The 20,009-nt window shown below is 51.6% G+C and overlaps 1 protein-coding gene across 1 annotated transcript; it reads left to right on the forward strand.

Annotated features, from left to right (window-relative positions):
- Positions 1-113: 113 nt before the first annotated feature.
- On the forward strand, positions 114-18,546 carry LOC147119752 (uncharacterized). Its single transcript, XM_085983773.1, has 2 exons — positions 114-257; positions 17,172-18,546. Exon 2 carries the CDS (start codon positions 17,264-17,266, stop codon positions 18,383-18,385), a length of 1,122 nt encoding a protein of 373 aa, XP_085839899.1. The 5' UTR covers positions 114-257; positions 17,172-17,263; the 3' UTR covers positions 18,386-18,546.
- Positions 18,547-20,009: the final 1,463 nt, after the last annotated feature.

Genomic DNA, 20,009 nt, shown 5'->3' on the forward strand with positions numbered 1-20,009 from the left:
TATTGATGAATTGTCTCCCAATGGGAATCACAGAAACTCATTCTCCATTCACTAATTGGAGCTTTCAAAGTTCCCGAGCAGGCCCCGCGGGGGAGAATGTGTCCCGTCACACTGGAAGAGCCCAGTGCGCAGGCGCAGTGACCGCCTATATTTGGAGCATGCGCAGTGTCATTCTGATCCGGGACGGCGAGTGCGACAAGTGGACTAAAGCTGCGGACGCGATTTACGCCGATTACGAATCAGCGGGGCGCAGGAAGGTAATGCACTCGGCGGGTGGATTTCATAAACACCTGGTGTAGGCCGCAAGCCCTAAATGAGAACCTGCAGGTTCCGCGTTTCCAGCTCGGAGGCTTTTTCCCAAGAACAGGCCCAGGTTAACGGGCGCCATCTTTGTAAAGGGCAGATGAGGGGTTTTGCGTCGCCATCTTGCTTGATACTGTGATGTAGCTGCCATCTTTGTAAAGGAAGCACTAGTGGGCGGGGCTTCAGGGTCCCAGTGAGTGTGGAGCTGAACCCAGCCAGAGTCAGCACCTTCAGGGGAGGAGAGGGAGGGGAACCAGTGAGTGCAGAACTGAACCCAGCCAGAGTCAGCAGCTTCAGGGGAGGAGAGGGAGGGGAACCAGTGAGTGTGGAACTGAACCCAGCCAGAGTCAGCACCTTCAGGGGAGGAGAGGGAGGGGAACCAGTGAGAGTAGAACTGAACCCAGCCAGAGTCAGTACCTTTATACAGTCATGACGGCACAGAGAAGGTCATTCGGCCCATCGAGTCCATGCAGGCTCTCTGTACAGCAATCCATTCAATCCCATTCCCCTGCTCTATCCCCGTAGCCCTGCAAGTTTATTTCCCTCAAGTGCCTATCCCGTCTCCCCTTGAAAACATTGAGTGTGTCCACTTCCACCACTTCCGTTGGCAGCGAGTTCCAGGTCCTCACCACTCGCTGCATAAAAATGTTTTTCCTCACATCCCCCTGTATCTCTTTCCCAAAACCTAAATCTGTGTCCCCTTGTCCTTGTACCATCAACTCGTAGGAACAGCCTTTCCCCGTCTAGCCTATCCAAACATGTCATAATCTTGTACACCTCTATCAAATCACCCCTCAACCTCCTTTGCTCTAATGACAACAAATCCAGCTCCTCCAATCTGTTCTTGTAACTAAGATCCTCCATCCCCAGAACCATTCTGGTAAATCTCCTCTGCACCCTCTCAAGGGCCTTCACATCCTTCTGAAAATGGGGTGACTAGAACTGGACGCAATACTCCAGTTGTGGTCTAACCAGCGCTTTATAAAGGTTGTGCATAACTTCTCTACTTTTATAATGTATATCTCTACTTATTAAGCCCAAGATCCCATATGCTTTCTTGACCACTCTCTCAATATGTCCAGCCACCTTCAGGGACCTGTGCACATTAACTCCCAGGTCCCTCTGTCACTGCACACTCTTTAAAACTGTGCCATTAAGTGTATATTGCCTCTCCCTGTTCCTTCTGCCAAAATGCATCACCTCACACTTCTCTCTATTAAATTCCATCTGCCACTTGTCTGCCCATTCTACTAACCTTTCTGTGTCCTGTTGCAGTCGATTGATATCATCATCACTGTTTGCCACACCCCCAAGTTTGGTGCCATCAGCAAATTTAGAAATTCTACTCTGTATTCCAATATCCAGGTCATTTATATATATCAAAAAAAGCAGTGGCCCCAGCACTGACCCTTGGGGAACACCACTGTCCACCATCCTTCAGTCTGAAAAACAGCCATTTACCACAACTCGCTGTTTTCTGTCCTTAAGCCAATTCCTTATCCAAGCTGCCACTGACCCACCTATTCCATGAGCCTCAATTTTGTTAACAATTCTTCTATGTGGTACTTTGTCAAACGCCTTCCGTGTAAACAACATCCATTGCATTCCCTTCATCAATCCTCTCTGTAACTTCATCAAAAAATTCAATTAGATTAGTCAAACACAATCTGCCTTTCACAAATCCGTGTTGGCTTTTCTTAATTAGCTTAAACCTCTCCAAAAGCCTGTTAATTTTTTTTCTTTGATTATTGTTTCGAAAACTTTACACACCACTGATGTTAAACTGACTGGCCTGTAGTTACTTGGATTGTCCTTACACCTTTTCTTGAACAATGGTGTCATATTTGCCACTAGGGAAGATTGGAAAATTATGGCAAGCCCTTCCGCTATCTCCTTTCCCAATTCCCTTAGCAACAAGGGATGCAAGCCATCTGGTATTTGATTCAAACTCTTCACACTTCGGATTTTTCACCATCTCTCCAGAAGGCGCTGGTAAAAGAAGAGCCCCAGAGCTGGGCCCCCCCCTTGTACAGTCCCAGGATAGGAATCCCCATGTACAGTCCCAGGGCTGGAATCCCCATGTACAGTCCCAGGGTTGGAATCCTCATGTACAATCCCAGGGTTAGAATCCCCATGTACATTCCCAGGGTTAGAATCCCCATGTACAGTCCCAGGGTTGGAATCCCCATGTACAGTCCCAGGGTTGGAATCCCCATGTACAGTCCCAGGGTGGAATCCCCATGTTCAGTCCCAGGGCTGGAATTCCCATGTACAGTCCCAGGGCCGGAATTCCCATGTACAGTCCCAGGGTTGGAATCCCCATGTACAGTCCCAGGGTTGGAATCCCCATGTACAGTCCCAGGGTTGGAATCCCCATGTACAGTCCCAGGGTGGAATCCCCATGTACAATCCCAGGGTTGGAATCCCCATGTACAGTCTCAGGGTTGGAATCCCCATGTGCAGTCCCAGGGTGGAATCCCCATGTTCAGTCCCAGGGCTGGAATCCCCATGTACAGTCCCAGGGCTGGAATCCCCATGTACAGTCCCAGGGCTGGAATCCCCATGTACAGTCCCAGGGTTGGAATCCGCGTGTACAGTCCCAGGGTTGGAATCCCCATGTACAGTCCCAGGGTTGGAATCCCCATGTACAGTCCCTGGGTTGGAATCCCCATGTACAGTCCCAGGGTTAGAATTCCCATGTACATTCCCAGGATTGGAATCCCCATGTACAGTCCCAGGGTTAGAATTCCCATGTACAGTCCCAGGGTTGGAATCCCCATGTACAGTCCCAGGGTTGGAATTCCCATGTACATTCCCAGGATTGGAATCCCCATGTACAGTCCCAGGGTTAGAATTCCCATGTACATTCCCAGGATTGGAATCCCCATGTACAGTCCCAGGGTTAGAATACCCATGTACATTCCCAGGATTGGAATCCCCATGTACAGTCCCAGGGTTAGAATTCCCATGTACATTCCCAGGGCTGGAAACCCCATATACAGTCCCACGGTTAGAATCCCCATGTACACTCCCAGGGTTGGGATCCCCACGTACAGTCCCAGGGTTGGAATCCCCATGTACAGTCCCAGGGTTAGAATCTCCATGTACAGTCCCAGGGTTGGAATCCCCATGTACAGTCCCAGGGTTGGAATCCCCATGTACAGTCCCAGGGTTGGAATCCCCATGTACAGTCCCAGGGTTGGAATCCCCATGTACAGTCCTAGGGTTGGAATCCTCATGTGCAGTCCCAGGGTTAGAATCCCCATGTACAGTCCCAGGGTTGAAATCCCCATGTACAGTCCCAGGGTTGAAATCCCCATGTACATTCCCAGGGTTGGAATCCCCATGTACAGTCCCAGGGTTGGAATCCCCATGTACAGTCCCAGGGTTGGAATCCCCATGTACAGTCCCAGGATTGGAATCCCCGTGGATAATCCCAGGGTTAGAATCCCCATGTACAACCCCAGGGTTGGGATCCCCATGTACAACCCCAGGGCTGGAATCCCCATGTACAGTCCCAGGGTTGAAACCTCCATGTACAGTCCCATGGTAATAATCCGCATGTACAGTCCTAGGGTTGGAATCCCCATGTACGTTCCCAGGGCTGGAATCCCCATGTACATTCCCAGGGTTGGAATCCCCATGTACAGTCCCAGGGTTGGAATCCCCATGTACAGTCACAGGGTTAACATCCCCATGCACTGTCACAGGGTTATAATCCCCATGTACATTCCCAGGGCTGGAATCCCCATGTACAGTCCCAGGGTTAGAATGCCCATATACAGACCCAGGATTGGAATCCCTATGTACAGTCCCAGGGTTGGAATCCCCATGTGCAGGCGCAGGGCTTGAATCCCCATGTACAGTCCCAGTGTTAGAATTCCCTTGTACAGTCCCAGGGTTGGAATCCCCATGTACAGTCCCAGGTTTGGAATCCCCATGTACAGTGCCAGGGTTGGAATCCCCGTGTACAGTCCCAAGGTTGGAATCCCCATGTACAGTCCCAGGGTTGGAATCCCCATGTACAGTCCCAGGGTTGGAATCCCCGTGTACAGTCCCAGGGTTGGAATCCCCATGTACAGTCCCAGAGGTTGGAATCCCCGTGTACAGTCCCAGGGTTGGAATCCCCATGTACAGTCCCACGGTTAGAATCCCCATGTACAGTCCCAGGTTTGGAATCGCCATGTACAGTCCCAGGTTTGGAATCCCCATGTACAGGCCCAGGGTTGGAATACCCATGTACAGTCCCAGGGTTGGAATCCCCATGTATAGTTCCAGGGTTAGAATCCCCATGTACAGTTCCAGGGTTGGAATCCCCATGTACAGTCCGAGGGTTGGAATCCCCATGTACAGTCCCAGGGTTGGAATCCCCATGTATTGTTCCAGGGTTAGAATCCGCATGTACAGTTCCAGGGTTGGAATCCCCATGTACAGTCCCAGGTTTGGAATCCCCATGTACAGTCCCAGGGTTGGAATCCCCATGTATTGTTCCAGGGTTAGAATCCGCATGTACAGTTCCAGGGTTGGAATTCCCATGTACAGTTCCAGGGTTGGAATCCCCGTGTACAGTCCCAGGGTTGGAATCCTCATGTACAGTCCCAGGATTAGAATCCCCATGTACAGTCCCAGGGTTGGAATCCCCATGTACAGTCCCAGGGTTGGAATCCCCATGTACAGTCCCAGGATTAGAATACCGATGTACTGTCCCTGGGTTTGAATCCTCATGTACAGTCCCAGGATTAAAATCCTCATGTACAGTCCCAGGGTTAGAATCCCCTTGTACAGTCGAGGTTTGCAATCCCCATGTACAGTCCCAGGGTTGGGATCTCCATGTACAGTCCCAGGGTTAGAATCCCCATGTGTAGTCCCAGGGTTGGAATTCCCATATACGTTCCCAGGTTTGGAATCCCCATATACAGTCCCAGGGTTGGAATCCCCATGTACAGTCCCAGGGTTGGGATCCCCATGTACAGTCTCAGGGTTGGTATTCCCATGTACAGTCCCAGGGTTGGAATCCCCATGTACAGTCCCAGGGTTGGGATCTCCATGTACAGTCCCAGGGTTGGAATCCCCATGTCCAGTCTCAGGGTTAGAATCCCCATGTGCAGTCCCAGGGTTAGAATCCCCGTGTACAGTCCCAGGGTTGGGATCCCCATGTACGGTCCCAGGGTTGGGATCCCCATGTACAGTCCCAGGGTTGGGATCCCCATGTACAGTCCCAGGGTTGGAATACCATGTACAGTCCCAGGGTTTGAATCCCCATGTACAGTCCCAGGGTTAGAATCTCCATGTACAGTCCCAGGGTTAGAATCCCCATCTCCAGTCCCAGGGTTGGAATCCCCATGTACAGTCCCGGGGTTTGAATCCCCATGTACAGTCCCAGGGTTAGAATCCCCATGTACAGTCCCAGGGTTAGAATCCCCATGTACAGTCCCAGGGTTGGAATCCCCATGTACAGTCCTAGGGTTGGAATCCCCATGTACAGTCCCAGGGTTAGAATCCCGATGTACAGTCCCAGGGTTGAAATCCCCATGTACATTCCCAGGGTTGGAATCCCCATGTACTTTCCCAGGGTTGGAATCCCCATGTACAGTCCCAGGGTTGGAATCCCCATGTACAGTCCCAGGGTTGGAATCCCCATGTACGGTCCCAGGGTTGGAATCCCCATGTACATTCCCAGGGTTGGAATCCCCATGTACAGTCCCAGGGTTGGATCCCCATGTACAGTCCCAGGGTTGGAATCCCCATGTACAGTCGCAGGGTTAACATCCCCATGCACTGTCCCAGGGTTATAATCCCCATGTACATTCCCAGGGCTGGAATCCCCATGTACAGTCCCAGGGTTAGAATGCCCATATACAGTCCTAGGATTGGAATCCCTATGTACAGTCCCAGGGTTGGAATCCCCATGTGCAGGCGCAGGGCTTGAATCCCCATGTACAGTCCCAGTGTTAGAATTCCCTTGTACAGTCCCAGGGTTGGAATCCCCATGTACAGTCCCAGGGTTGGAATCCCCATGTACAGTCCCAGGGTTGGAATCCCCGTGTACAGTCCCAGGGTTGGAATCCCCATGTACAGTCCCAGGGTTGGAATCCCCATGTACAGTCCCACGGTTAGAATCCCCATGTACAGTCCCAGGTTTGGAATCACCATGTACAGTCCCAGGTTTGGAATCCCCATGTACAGGCCCAGGGTTGGAATACCCATGTACAGTCCCAGGGTTGGAATCCCCATGTATAGTTCCAGGGTTAGAATCCCCATGTACAGTTCCAGAGTTGGAATCCCCATGTACAGTCCCAGGGTTGGAATCCCCATGTACAGTTCCAGGGTTGGAATCCCCATGTACAGTCCCAGGGTTGGAATCCCCATGTACAGTCCCAGGTTTGGAATCCCCATGTACAGTCCCAGGGTTGGAATCCCCATGTACAGTTCCAGGGTTAGAATCCCCATGTACAGTTCCAGGGTTGGAATTCCCATGTACAGTCCCAGGGTTGGAATCCTCATGTACAGTCCCAGGATTAGAATCCCCATGTACAGTCCCAGGGTTGGAATCCCCATGTACAGTCCCAGGGTTGGAATCCCCATGTACAGTCCCAGGATTAGAATACCCATGTACATTCCCAGGGTTAGAATCCCCATGTACAGTCCCAGGGTTGGAATCCTCATGTACAGTCCCAGGGTTAGAATCCCCATGTACAGTCGCAGGGCTGGAATCCCCATGTACATTCCCAGGGTTAGAATCCCCATGTACAGTCCCAGGGTTGGAATCCTCATGTACAGTCCCAGGGTTAGAATCCCCATGTACAGTCCCAGGGTTAGAATCCCCATGTACAGTCCCAGGGTTAGAATCCCCATGTACATTCCCAGGGTTAGAATCCCTATGTACAGTCCCAGGATTGGAATCCCCATGTACAGTCCCAGGGTTAGAATCCCTATGTACAGTCCCAGCTTTGGAATTCCCATGTACAGTCCCAGGGTTAGAATCCCCACGTACAGTCCCAGGGTTAGAATCCTTATGTACAGTCCCAGGGTTGGAATCCCCATGTACAGTCCCACGATTGGAATCCCCATGTACAGTCCCAGGGTTAGAATCCCCACCTTCAGTCACAGGGTTGGAATCCCCATGTGCAGTCCCAGGGTTGGAATCCCCATGTACCGTCCCAGGGTTGGAATCCCCATGTAGATTCCCAGGGTTAGAATCCCCATGTACATTCCCAGGGTTGGAATCCCCATGTATAGTCCCAGGGTTGGAATCGCCATGTAGATTCCCAGGGTTAGAATCCCCATGTACATTCCCAGGGTTGGAATCCCCATGTACAGTCCCAGGGTTGGAATCCCCATGTACAGTCCCAGGGTTGGAATCCCCATGTACAGTCCCAGGGTTGGAATCCCCATGTACAGTCCTAGGGTTGCAATCCCCATGTACAGTCCCAGGGTTAGAATCCCCATGTACAGTCCCAGGGTTGAAATCCCCATGTACAGTCCCAGGGTTGGAATCCCCATGTACATTCCCAGGGTTGGAATCCCCATGTACAGTCCCAGGGTTGGAATCCCCATGTACATTCCCAGGGTTGGAATCCCCATGTACGGTCCCTGGGTTGGAATCCCCATGCACATTCCCAGGGTTGGAATCCCCATGTACATTCCCAGGGTTGGAATCCCCATGTACAGTCCCAGGGTTGGAATCCCCATGTACATTCCCAGGGTTGGAATCCCCATGGACAGTCCCAGGGTTAGAATCCCCATGTACAGCCCCAGGGTTAAAATCCCCATGTAGAGTCCCAGGGTTGGAATCCCCATGTACAGTCCCAGGATTGGAATCCCCGTGGATAATCCCAGGGTTAGAATCCCCATGTACAACCCCAGGGTTGGAATCCCCATGTACAGTCCCCGGGTTGAAACCTCCATGTACAGTCCCATGGTAATAATCCGCATGTACAGTCCTAGGGTTGGAATCCCCATGTACATTCCCAGGGCTGGAATCCCCATGTACATTCCCAGGGTTGGAATCCCCATGTACAGTCCCAGGGTTGGATCCCCATGTACAGTCCCAGGGTTGGAATCCCCATGTACAGTCCCAGGGTTAACATCCCCATGCACTGTCCCAGGGTTGGGATCTCCATGTACAGTCCCAGGGTTGGAATCCCCATGTACAGTCTCAGGGTTAGAATCCCCATGTGCAGTCCCGGGGTTGGAATCCCCATGTACAGTCCCAGGGTTGGGATCTCCATGTACAGTCCCAGGGTTGGAATCCCCATGTACAGTCTCAGGGTTAGAATCCCCATGTGCAGTCCCGGGGTTAGAATCCCCGTGTACAGTCCCAGGGTTGGGATCCCCATGTACGGTCCCAGGGTTGGGATCCCCATGTACAGTCCCAGGGTTGGAATACCATGTACAGTCCCAGGGTTTGAATCCCCATGTACAGTCCCAGGGTTAGAATCTCCATGTACAGTCCCAGGGTTAGAATCCCCATGTACAGTCCCAGGGTTGGAATCCCCATGTACAGTCCCGGGGTTTGAATCCCCATGTACAGTCCCAGGGTTAGAATCCCCATGTACAGTCCCAGGGTTGGAATCCCCATGTACAGTCCCAGGGTTGGATCCCCATGCACAGTCCCAGGGTTGGAATCCCCATGTACAGTCGCAGGGTTAACATCCCCATGCACTGTCCCAGGGTTATAATCCCCATGTACATTCCCAGGGCTGGTATCCCCATGTACAGTCCCAGGGTTAGAATGCCCATATACAGTCCCAGGATTGGAATCCCTATGTACAGTCCCAGGGTTGGAATCCCCATGTGCAGGCGCAGGGCTTGAATCCCCATGTACAGTCCCAGTGTTAGAATTCCCTTGTACAGTCCCAGGGTTGGAATCTCCATGTACAGTCCCAGGTTTGGAATCCCCATGTACAGTCCCAAGGTTGGAATCCCCATGTACAGTCCCAGGGTTGGAATCCCCATGTACAGTCCCAGGGTTGGAATCCCCGTGTGCAGTCCCAGGGTTGGAATCCCCATGTACAGTCCCAGGGTTGGAATCCCCATGTACAGTCCCACGGTTAGAATCCCCATGTACAGTCCCAGGTTTGGAATCACCATGTGCAGTCCCAGGTTTGGAATCCCCATGTACAGGCCCAGGGTTGGAATACCCATGTACAGTCCCAGGGTTGGAATCCCCATGTATAGTTCCAGGGTTAGAATCCCCATGTACACTCCCACGGTTAGAATCCCCATGTACAGTCCCAGGTTTCGAATCACCATGTACAGTCCCAGGTTTGGAATCCCCATGTACAGGCCCAGGGTTGCAATACCCATGTACAGTCCCAGGGTTGGAATCCCCATGTATAGTTCCAGGGTTAGAATCCCCATGTACAGTTCCAGAGTTGGAATCCCCATGTACAGTCCCAGGGTTGGAATCCCCATGTACAGTTCCAGGGTTGGAATCCCCATGTACAGTCCCAGGGTTGGAATCCCCATGTACAGTCCCAGGGTTGGAATCCCCATGTACAGTCCCAGGTTTGGAATCCCCATGTACAGTCCCAGGGTTGGAATCCCCATGTACAGTTCCAGGGTTAGAATCCCCATGTACAGTTCCAGGGTTGGAATTCCCATGTACAGTTCCAGGGTTGGAATCCCCGTGTACAGTCCCAGGGTTGGAATCCTCATGTACAGTCCCAGGATTAGAATCCCCATGTACAGTCCCAGGGTTGGAATCCCCATGTACAGTCCCAGGGTTGGAATCCCCATGTACAGTCCCAGGATTAGAATCCTCATGTACAGTCCCAGGGTTAGAATCCCCTTGTACAGTCGAGGGTTGCAATCCCCATGTACAGTCCCAGGGTTGGGATCTCCATGTACAGTCCCAGGGTTAGAATCCCCATGTGTAGTCCCAGGGTTGGAATTCCCATATACGTTCCCAGGTTTGGAATCCCCATATACAGTCCCAGGGTTGGAGTCCCCATGTACAGTCCCAGGGTTGGGATCCCCATGTGCAGTCTCAGGGTTGGTATTCCCATGTACAGTCCCAGGGTTGGAATCCCCATGTACAGTCCCAGGGTTGGGATCTCCATGTACAGTCCCAGGGTTGGAATCCCCATGTACAGTCTCAGGGTTAGAATCCCCATGTGCAGTCCCAGGGTTAGAATCCCCGTGTACACTCCCAGGGTTAGAATCCCTATGTACAGTCCCAGGATTGGAATCCCCATGTACAGTCCCAGGGTTAGAATCCCTATGTACAGTCCCAGCTTTGGAATTCCCATGTACAGTCCCAGGGTTAGAATCCCCACGTACAGTCCCAGGGTTAGAATCCTTATGTACAGTCCCAGGGTTGGAATCCCCATGTACAGTCCCACGATTGGAATCCCCATGTACAGTCCCAGGGTTAGAATCCCCACCTTCAGTCACAGGGTTGGAATCCCCATGTGCAGTCCCAGGGTTGGAATCCCCATGTACCGTCCCAGGGTTGGAATCCCCATGTACAGTCCCAGGGCTAGAATCCCCATGTCCAGTCCCAGGGTTGGAATCCCCATGTACAGTCCGAGGGTTGGAATCCCCATGTACAGTCCCAGGGTTGGAATCCCCATGTACAGTCCCAGGGTTGGAATCCCCATGTCCAGTCCCAGGGTTGGAATCCCCATGTACGGTCCCAGGGTTGGAATCCCCATGTACAGTCCCAGGGTTGGAATCCCCATGTACAGTCCCAGGGTTGGAATCCCCATGTACAGTCCCAGGGTTGGAATCCCCATGTACAGTCCTAGGGTTGGAATCCCCATGTACAGTCCCAGGGTTAGAATCCCCATGTACAGTCCCAGGGTTGAAATCCCCATGTACAGTCCCAGGGTTGGAATCCCCATGTACATTCCCAGGGTTGGAATCCCCATGTACAGTCCCAGGGTTGGAATCCCCATGTACATTCCCAGGGTTGGAATCCCCATGTACGGTCCCTGGGTTGGAATCCCCATGCACATTCCCAGGGTTGGAATCCCCATGTACATTCCCAGGGTTGGAATCCCCATGTACAGTCCCAGGGTTGGAATCCCCATGTCCATTCCCAGGGTTGGAATCCCCATGGACAGTCCCAGGGTTAGAATCCCCATGTACAGCCCCAGGGTTAAAATCCCCATGTAGAGTCCCAGGGTTGGAAACCCCATGTACAGTCCCAGGATTGGAATCCCCGTGGATAATCCCAGGGTTAGAATCCCCATGTACAACCCCAGGGTTGGGATCCCCATGTACAACCCCAGGGTTGGAATCCCCATGTACAGTCCCAGGGTTGAAACCTCCATGTACAGTCCCATGGTAATAATCCGCATGTACAGTCCTAGGGTTGGAATCCCCATGTACATTCCCAGGGCTGGAATCCCCATGTGCATTCCCAGGGTTGGAATCCCCATGTACAGTCCCAGGGTTGGATCCCCATGTACAGTCCCAGGGTTGGAATCCCCATGTACAGTCGCAGGGTTAACATCCCCATGCACTGTCCCAGGGTTATAATCCCCATGTACATTCCCAGGGCTGGAATCCCCATGGACAGTCCCAGGGTTAGAATGCCCATATACAGTCCCAGGATTGGAATCCCTATGTACAGTCCCAGGGTTGGAATCCCCATGTGCAGGCGCAGGGCTTGAATCCCCATGTGCAGTCCCAGTGTTAGAATTCCCTTGTACAGTCCCAGGGTTGGAATCCCCATGTACAGTCCTAGGTTTGGAATCCCCATGTACAGTGCCAGGGTTGGAATCCCCGTGTACAGTCCCAAGGTTGGAACCCCATGTACAGTCCCAGGGTTGGAATCCCCATGTACAGTCCCAGGGTTGGAATCCCCGTGTACAGTCCCAGGGTTGGAATCCCCATGTACAGTCCCAGAGGTTGGAATCACCGTGTACAGTCCCAGGGTTGGAATCCCCATGTACAATCCCAGGATTAGAATCCCCATGTACAGTCCCAGGGTTGGAATCCCCATGTACAGTCCCAGGGTTGGAATCCCCATGTACAGTCCCACGGTTAGAATCCCCATGTACAGTCCCAGGTTTGGAATCGCCATGTACAGTCCCAGGTTTGGAATCCCCATGTACAGGCCCAGGGTTGGAATACCCATGTACAGTCCCAGGGTTGGAATCCCCATGTATAGTTCCAGGGTCAGAATCCCCATGTACAGTTCCAGGGTTGGAATCCCCATGTACAGTCCCAGGGTTGGAATCCCCATGTACAGTTCCAGGGTTGGAATCCCCATGTACAGTCCCAGGGTTGGAATCCCCATGTACAGTCCCAGGTTTGGAATCCCCATGTACAATTACAGGGTTGGAATCCCCGTGTACAGTCCCAGGGTTGGAATCCTCATGTACAGTCCCAGGATTAGAATCCCCATGTACAGTCCCAGGGTTGGAATCCCCATGTACAGTCCCAGGGTTGGAATCCCCATGTACAGTCCCAGGATTAGAATACCCATGTACTGTCCCTGGGTTAGAATCCTCATGTACAGTCCCAGGATTAAAATCCTCATGTACAGTCCCAGGGTTAGAATCCCCTTGTACAGTCGAGGGTTGCAATCCCCATGTACAGTCCCAGGGTTGGGATCTCCATGTACAGTCCCAGGGTTAGAATCCCCATGTGTAGTCCCAGGGTTGGAATTCCCATATACATTCCCAGGTTTGGAATCCCCATATACAGTCCCAGGGTTGGAATCCCCATGTACAGTCCCAGGGTTGGGATCCCCATGTACAGTCCCAGGGTTGGAATCCCCATGTACAGTCCCAAGGTTCGGATCCCCATGTACAGTCTCAGGGTTGGAATTTCCATGTACAGTCCCAGGGTTGGAAGCCCCATGTACAGTCCCAGGGTTAGAATGCCCATGTACACTCCCAGGGCTAGAATCCCCATGTACAGTCCCAGGGTTGGAATCCCCATGTACAGTCCCAGAGTTAGAATCCCCATGCACACTCCCAGGGCAGAAACCCCTATGTACAGTCCCAGGGTTGGAATCCCCATGTACATTCCCAGGGTTAGAATCCCCATGTACAGTCCCAGGGTTAGAATCCCCATGTACAGTCCCAGGGTTAGAATCCCCATGTACAGTCCCAGGGTTAGAATCCCCATGTACAATCCCAGGGTTAGAATCCCCATGTACATTCCCAGGGTTAGAATCCCCATGTACAGTCCCAGGGTTGGAATCCTCATGTACAGTCCCAGGGTTAGAATCCCCATGTACAGTCGCAGGGCTGGAATCCCCATGTACATTCCCAGGGTTAGAATCCCCATGTACAGTCCCAGGGTTGGAATCCTCATGTACAGTCCCAGGGTTAGAATCCCCATGTACAGTCCCAGGGTTAGAATCCCCATGTACAGTCCCAGGGTTAGAATCCCCATGTACATTCCCAGGGTTAGAATCCCTATGTACAGTCCCAGGATTGGAATCCCCATGTACAGTCCCAGGGTTAGAATCCCTATGTACAGTCCCAGGTTTGGAATTCCCATGTACAGTCCCAGGGTTAGAATCCCCACGTACAGTCCCAGGGTTAGAATCCTTATGTACAGTCCCAGGGTTGGAATCCCCATGTACAGTCCCACGATTGGAATCCCCATGTACAGTCCCAGGGTTAGAATCCCCATGTAGATTCCCAGGGTTAGAATCCCCATGTACATTCCCAGGGTTGGAATCCCCATGTATAGTCCCAGGGTTGGAATCGCCATGTAGATTCCCAGGGTTAGAATCCCCATGTACATTCCCAGGGTTGGAATCCCCATGTACAGTCCCAGGGTTGGAATCCCCATGTATAGTCCCAGGGTTGGAATCGCCATGTAGATTCCCAGGGTTAGAATCCCCATGTACAGTCCCAGGGTTAGAATCCCCATGTACAGTCCCAGGGTTGGAATCCCCATGTACAGTCCCAGGGTTAGAATCCCCATGTACAGTCCCAGGGTTAGAATCCCCATGTACAGTCCCAGGGTTGGAATCCCCATGTACAGCCCCAGGGTTGGAATCCCCATATACAGTCCCAGGGTTAGAATCCCCATGTACAGTCCCAGGGTTAGAATCCCCATGTACAGTCCCAGGGTTGGAATCCCCATGTACAGTCCCAGGGTTGGAATCCCCATGTAGATTCCCAGGGTTAGAATCCCCATGTCCAGTCCCAGGGTTAGAATCCCCATGTCCAGTCCCAGGGTTGGAATCCCCATGTAGATTCCTAGGGCCGGAATCCCCATGTACAGCCCCAGGGTTGGAATCCCCATGTACAGTCCCAGGGTTGGAATCCCCATGTAGATTCCCAGGGCCGGAATCCCCATGCACAGCCCCAGGGTTGGAATCCCCTTGTACAGTCCCAGGGTTGGAATCCCCATGTACAGTCCCAGAGGTTGGAATCCCCGTGTACAGTCCCAGGGTTGGAATCCCCATGTACAATCCCAAATCCCCATGTACAGTCCCAGGGTTGGAATCCCCATGTACAGTCCCAGGGTTGGAATCCCCATGTACAGTCCCACGGTTAGAATCCCCATGTACAGTCCCAGGTTTGGAATCGCCATGTACAGTCCCAGGTTTGGAATCCCCATGTACAGGCCCAGGTTTGGAATACCCATGTACAGTCCCAGGGTTGGAATCCCCATGTATAGTTCCAGGGTTAGAATCCCCATGTACAATTCCAGGGTTGGAATCCCCATGTACAGTCCCAGGGTTGGAATCCCCATGTGCAGTTCCAGGGTTGGAATCCCCATGTACAGTCCCAGGTTTGGAATCCCCATGTACAGTCCCAGGGTTGGAATCCCCATGTATAGTTCCAGGGTTAGAATCCCCATGTCCAGTTCCAGGGTTGGAATCCCCATGTACAGTTCCAGGGTTGGAATCCCCGTGTACAGTCCCAGGGTTGGAATCCTCATGTACAGTCCCAGGATTAGAATCCCCATGTACAGTCCCAGGGTTGGAATCCCCATGTACAGTCCCAGGGTTGGAATCCCCATGTACAGTCCCAGGATTAGAATACCCATGTACTGTCCCTGGGTTAGAATCCTCATGTACAGTCCCAGGATTAAAATCCTCATGTACAGTCCCAGGGTTAGAATCCCCTTGTACAGTCGAGGGTTGCAATCCCCATGTACAGTCCCAGGGTTGGGATCTCCATGTACAGTCCCAGGGTTAGAATCCCCATGTGTAGTCCCAGGGTTGGAATTCCCATATACAGTCCCAGGGTTGGAATCCCCATGTACAGTCCCAGGGTTGGGATCCCCATGTACAGTCTCAGGGTTGGTATTCCCATGTACAGTCTCAGGGTTGGAATTTCCACATACAGTCCCAGGGTTAGAATCCCTATGTACAGTCCCAGGGTTGGAATCCCCACGTGCAGTCCCAGGGTTAGAATCTCCATGTACAGTCCCAGGATTGGAATCCCCATGTACAGTCCCAGGGTTGGAATCGCCATGTAGATTCCCAGGGTTAGAATCCCCATGTACAGTCCCAGGGTTGGAATCCCCATGTACAGTCCCAGGGTTGGAATCCCCATGTACAGTCCCAGGGCTGGAATCCCCATGTACAGTCCCAGGGTTAGAATCCCCATGTACAGTCCCAGGGTTGGAATCCCCATGTACAGTCCCAGGGCTGGAATCCCCATGTACAGTCCCAGGGTTAGAATCCCCATGTACAGTCCCAGGGCTGGAATCCCCATGTACAGTCCCAGGGTTAGAATCCCCATGTAGATTCCCAGGGTTAGAATCCCCATGTACAGCCCCAGGGTTGGAATCCCCATGTAGATTCCCAGGGTTAGAATACCCGTGTACAGTCCAGGGGCTGGAATCCCCATGTACAGTCCCAGGATTGGAATCCCCATGTACAGTCCCAGGGCTGGAATCCCCATGTAGATTCCCAGGGTTAGAATCCCCATGTACAGTCCCAGGGTTGGAATCCCTCAGCAACACCGAGTGTGGGTCTGCGGCCCCGAGTCAGAGCCGGCGGACGTGCGGCCAGGACCCTGGCACCATTAACCCCAGGGTGCAGCACCTCCCCCAGACAAGAAACACAACAACTTGCATTTATACAGCAGAGGTAGCAACTCAGAGCCTTTTAGCATCAGTACGATAGCCCAATACTGCAGATGCTGGATATCCGAAATAACAACAGAAAATGCTGGCAAAACTCAGCAGGCCAGGCAACATCCGTGGAGTGAAATTGGAGTTGACGTTTTGGGTCTAACCCTTTTCCAAAACTGGAAAGGAAATGAAATAGATCGAATGGCAGGGCTGGGGAGGGAACAAAAGGAGTGAATAGACATTAAAAGGTATTCCAAATGAGACAAGATGGTGATAGGACTAGTAAAGAGACAAAAGACAGCTCAGATTAGGTGTGAAATGTACTGGTAGAATGAGAGACCGCTGCCATGTAAAAAAAAAAAGAGGAAAGGGAGGCGGGGAGGGAAAACTCAAAACAATGGGGTGGAAAAAATAATATATGTAAAAATGTAATAGGGGCCGAGGTTATGATCTGAAATTGTTGAACTCGATATTGAGTCCGGATGGCTGCAAAGTGCCTAATCTTCCGATTGGCCTTCTAGGTGGTGGACGTCGCGTGTTTGGGAGGTGCTGTCAAAGTTCTAGTCGAGTTACAGATGTATAAAGTCACTCCTTCACTCCTCCCCCTCCCACCTTGCTCTCTCTCCTCCCATAGAGGCCAGAGTCTTGTGTAGGCCCAGACCGGGTGGTGGGTTCCCTTCCCTGAAGGACATTAGTGAACCAGTTGGGTTTTTACGACAATCCGGCAGCTTTCATGGTCATTTTTTTCTGGTGCCGGCCCCACAAATTCCCAGATTAATTCAGCTCAATTTCACAACCTGCCTTTATGTTTTTATGAGTTCTCTCTCACCCTCCCTTTTTCCTGTTTCAATTTAATTCTACAGGGCATTAGAAGGGGAGGATTTGCAGACACGAAACTCAAACTAAACATCACTTCAAGATCTGACAGTCGCTCGATTCATCAGGACCTTTGAACATGGAAGCAGAAAGCACCGTTCAGAGCGTGGAGAAACTGTACACGTGTTCTGTGTGTGGACGAGGCTTCAGCCGATCCTCTGACCTGTCGAGTCACAAGCGCAGTCACACCGGGGAGAGGCCATTCACCTGCTTCGAGTGTGGGAAGGGATTCACTCAGTCATCCCACCTGCTGAATCACCAGCGATTTCACACTGGGGAGAGGCCGTTCACCTGCTCCGTGTGTGGGAAGGGGTTCACTCAGTCATCCCACCTGCTGAATCACCAGCGACTTCACACTGGGGAGAGGCCGTTCACTTGCTCGGAGTGTGGGAAGGGATTCACTCAGTCATCCAACCTACTGAATCACCAGCGAGTTCACACTGGGGAGAGGCCGTTCACCTGCTCAGAGTGTGGGAAGGGATTCACTCAGTTATCCCACCTGTTGACACACCAGCGCACTCATACCGGGGAGAAGCCGTTCACCTGTTTCGAGTGTGGGAAGGGATGCACTAATTTATCCCACCTGTTGACACACCAGCGCACTCACACCGGGGAGAGGCCGTTCACCTGCTCCAAGTGTGGGAAGGGATTCACTCGGTCATCCACCCTGCTGAGACACCAGCGAGTTCACACCGGGGAGAGGCCGTTCACCTGCTTCAAGTGTGGGAAGGGATTCACTAATTCATCCCACCTGTTGGCACACCAGCGTGTTCACACTGACGAGAGACCTTTTAAGTGCCCGGACTGCGGAAAGTGCTATAAAAGTTCTGGGGAGCTGATGTGTCATCAACATATTCACACTGACGAGAGACCGTTCAGGTGCTCTCACTGCGGGACTGGGTTCAGGCAATCGTCTCACCTCACTGTACACCAGCGCACTCACACCAGGGAGAGGCCGTTCAGCTGCTGTGAATGTGGAAAGGGATTCACTCGGTCATCCACCCTGCTGACACACCAGCGAATTCACACCGGGGAGAGACCGTTCACCTGCTCTCAGTGTGGAAAGGGATTCACTCGGTCATCCATCCTGCTGACACACCAGCGAGTTCACACTGCGGAGAGGCCGTTCACCTGCTCCGTGTGTGGGAAGGGATTCACTCAGTCATCCAACCGGCTGAGACACCAGCAAGTTCACAAGTGACAGCAGAGGTTGGATTCTGATGTTATTGCTGTTGTTAATCACATCCCGGACTGAATTGTGTTCACACTGACAGTTGGGGTTTCTTTCTGCTGATGTTAATAACCCCTGTAACTGGGCTGGAGTTTAATATTTTGGATATATGTCAAATAAATCAGCTTTGCTTTAAACACATTGTTGTGGATTTTTATCGTTCCCACCTGAGTGTTTAGCATCACCTGGCTGGTGCTCAGAAAGGACAGTCTGGGGGAGGATCGTACGGCGGGAACAGAACTACAGCCTGGACACAGTCCGTCAGGGCCACACTGAAAGGGGCAAACGGCACTTTGGTTTTTCTCGTCTCTCTTCACTGAAAGGAAAGTTGCTGGGCAGACTAAGAACATAAGAAAAGATCATAAGAATTAGGAGCAGGAGTAGGTCACACGGCCCCTTGAGCCTGCTCCACCATTCAACAAGATCATGGCTGATCATCCACCTCAACTCCACTTTCCCGCCCGATCTCCATATCCCTTGATTCCCCTAGAGTCCAAAAATGTATCTATCTCAGCCTTGAATATACTCAAAGACTCAGCATTCACAGCCCTCTGGGGCAGAGAATTCCAAAGATTCACAACCCTCTGAGTGAAGAAATTCCTCCTCATCTCAGTCTTAAATGGCCGACCCCTTATCCTGAGACTATGCCCCCTAGTTCTCGACACTCCAGCCAGGGGGAACAACCTCTCAGCATCTACCCTGTCAATCCCCTTCAGAATCTTGTATATTTCAATAAGATCACCTCTCATTCTTCTAAACTCCAGAGAGTATAGGCCCATTCTACACAATCTCTCATCATAGGACAGCCCTCTCATCCCAGGAATCAATCTAGTGAACCTTCCTCGCACCGCCTCCAAGGCAAGTATATCCTTCCTTAGATAAGGAGACGAAAACTGTGCACAGTACTCCAGGTGTGGTCTCACCAAGGCCCTGTACAATTGTAGCAAGACTTCCTTACTCTTATACTCCAACCACCTTGCAATAAAGGCCAACATGCCATTTGCCTTCCTTATTGCTTGCTGTACCTGCATGCTAGCTTTCTGTGTTTCTTGCACGAGGACACCCAAATCTCTCTGAACACCAACATTTGAAAGTTTCTAACCATTCAAAAAATATTCTGTTTTTCTATTCTTCCTACCAAAGTGAATAACCTCACATTTCCCTACATTATACTCCATCTGCCACCTTACTGACCACTACTTCGTCTATCTATATCCCTTTGGAGACCTATATCCCTTTAATCTTGAGGCCGATAAGGAATGTGTCCCAGCCGCGCTCTCCCATGGGTCACAGCTCCTAGGCACGGAACAGAAGGCTCCTTTACAACTGTGTTTAGAGTCAGGAAGAACAACGGTGAATGCTGGAAACGTGCTGTCAAATCAGAGATTGATGTCAAACTGGGATCTGTACCTCACTGAAAGTGAAACGGCAGGGTTAAGTTTTCAGTCTAAACATGACTGGTAATTATTCCACGAAGATTTAATATGTGTGTGACAGTCCTGAGTCTACCATTTTAAGGCAGGTGTTAGCTCATTTAAAATAAACCCGTTTAAAATAAATTGGTTAAAGTCTGCATTAAAATAACACAGGGAGG

Source organism: Somniosus microcephalus, chromosome 4 (assembly GCF_052327205.1).
Source record: "Somniosus microcephalus isolate GS21.2 chromosome 4, FLI_Smic_1.0, whole genome shotgun sequence".
In the NCBI taxonomy this organism is placed as follows: Eukaryota; Metazoa; Chordata; class Chondrichthyes; order Squaliformes; family Somniosidae; genus Somniosus; species Somniosus microcephalus.

Excerpts from the sequence above, each read along its gene's own strand:
- LOC147119752 (XM_085983773.1), top strand. The coding sequence starts at position 17,264 with ATGGAAGCAGAAAGCACCGTTCAGAGCGTGGAGAAACTGTACACGTGT.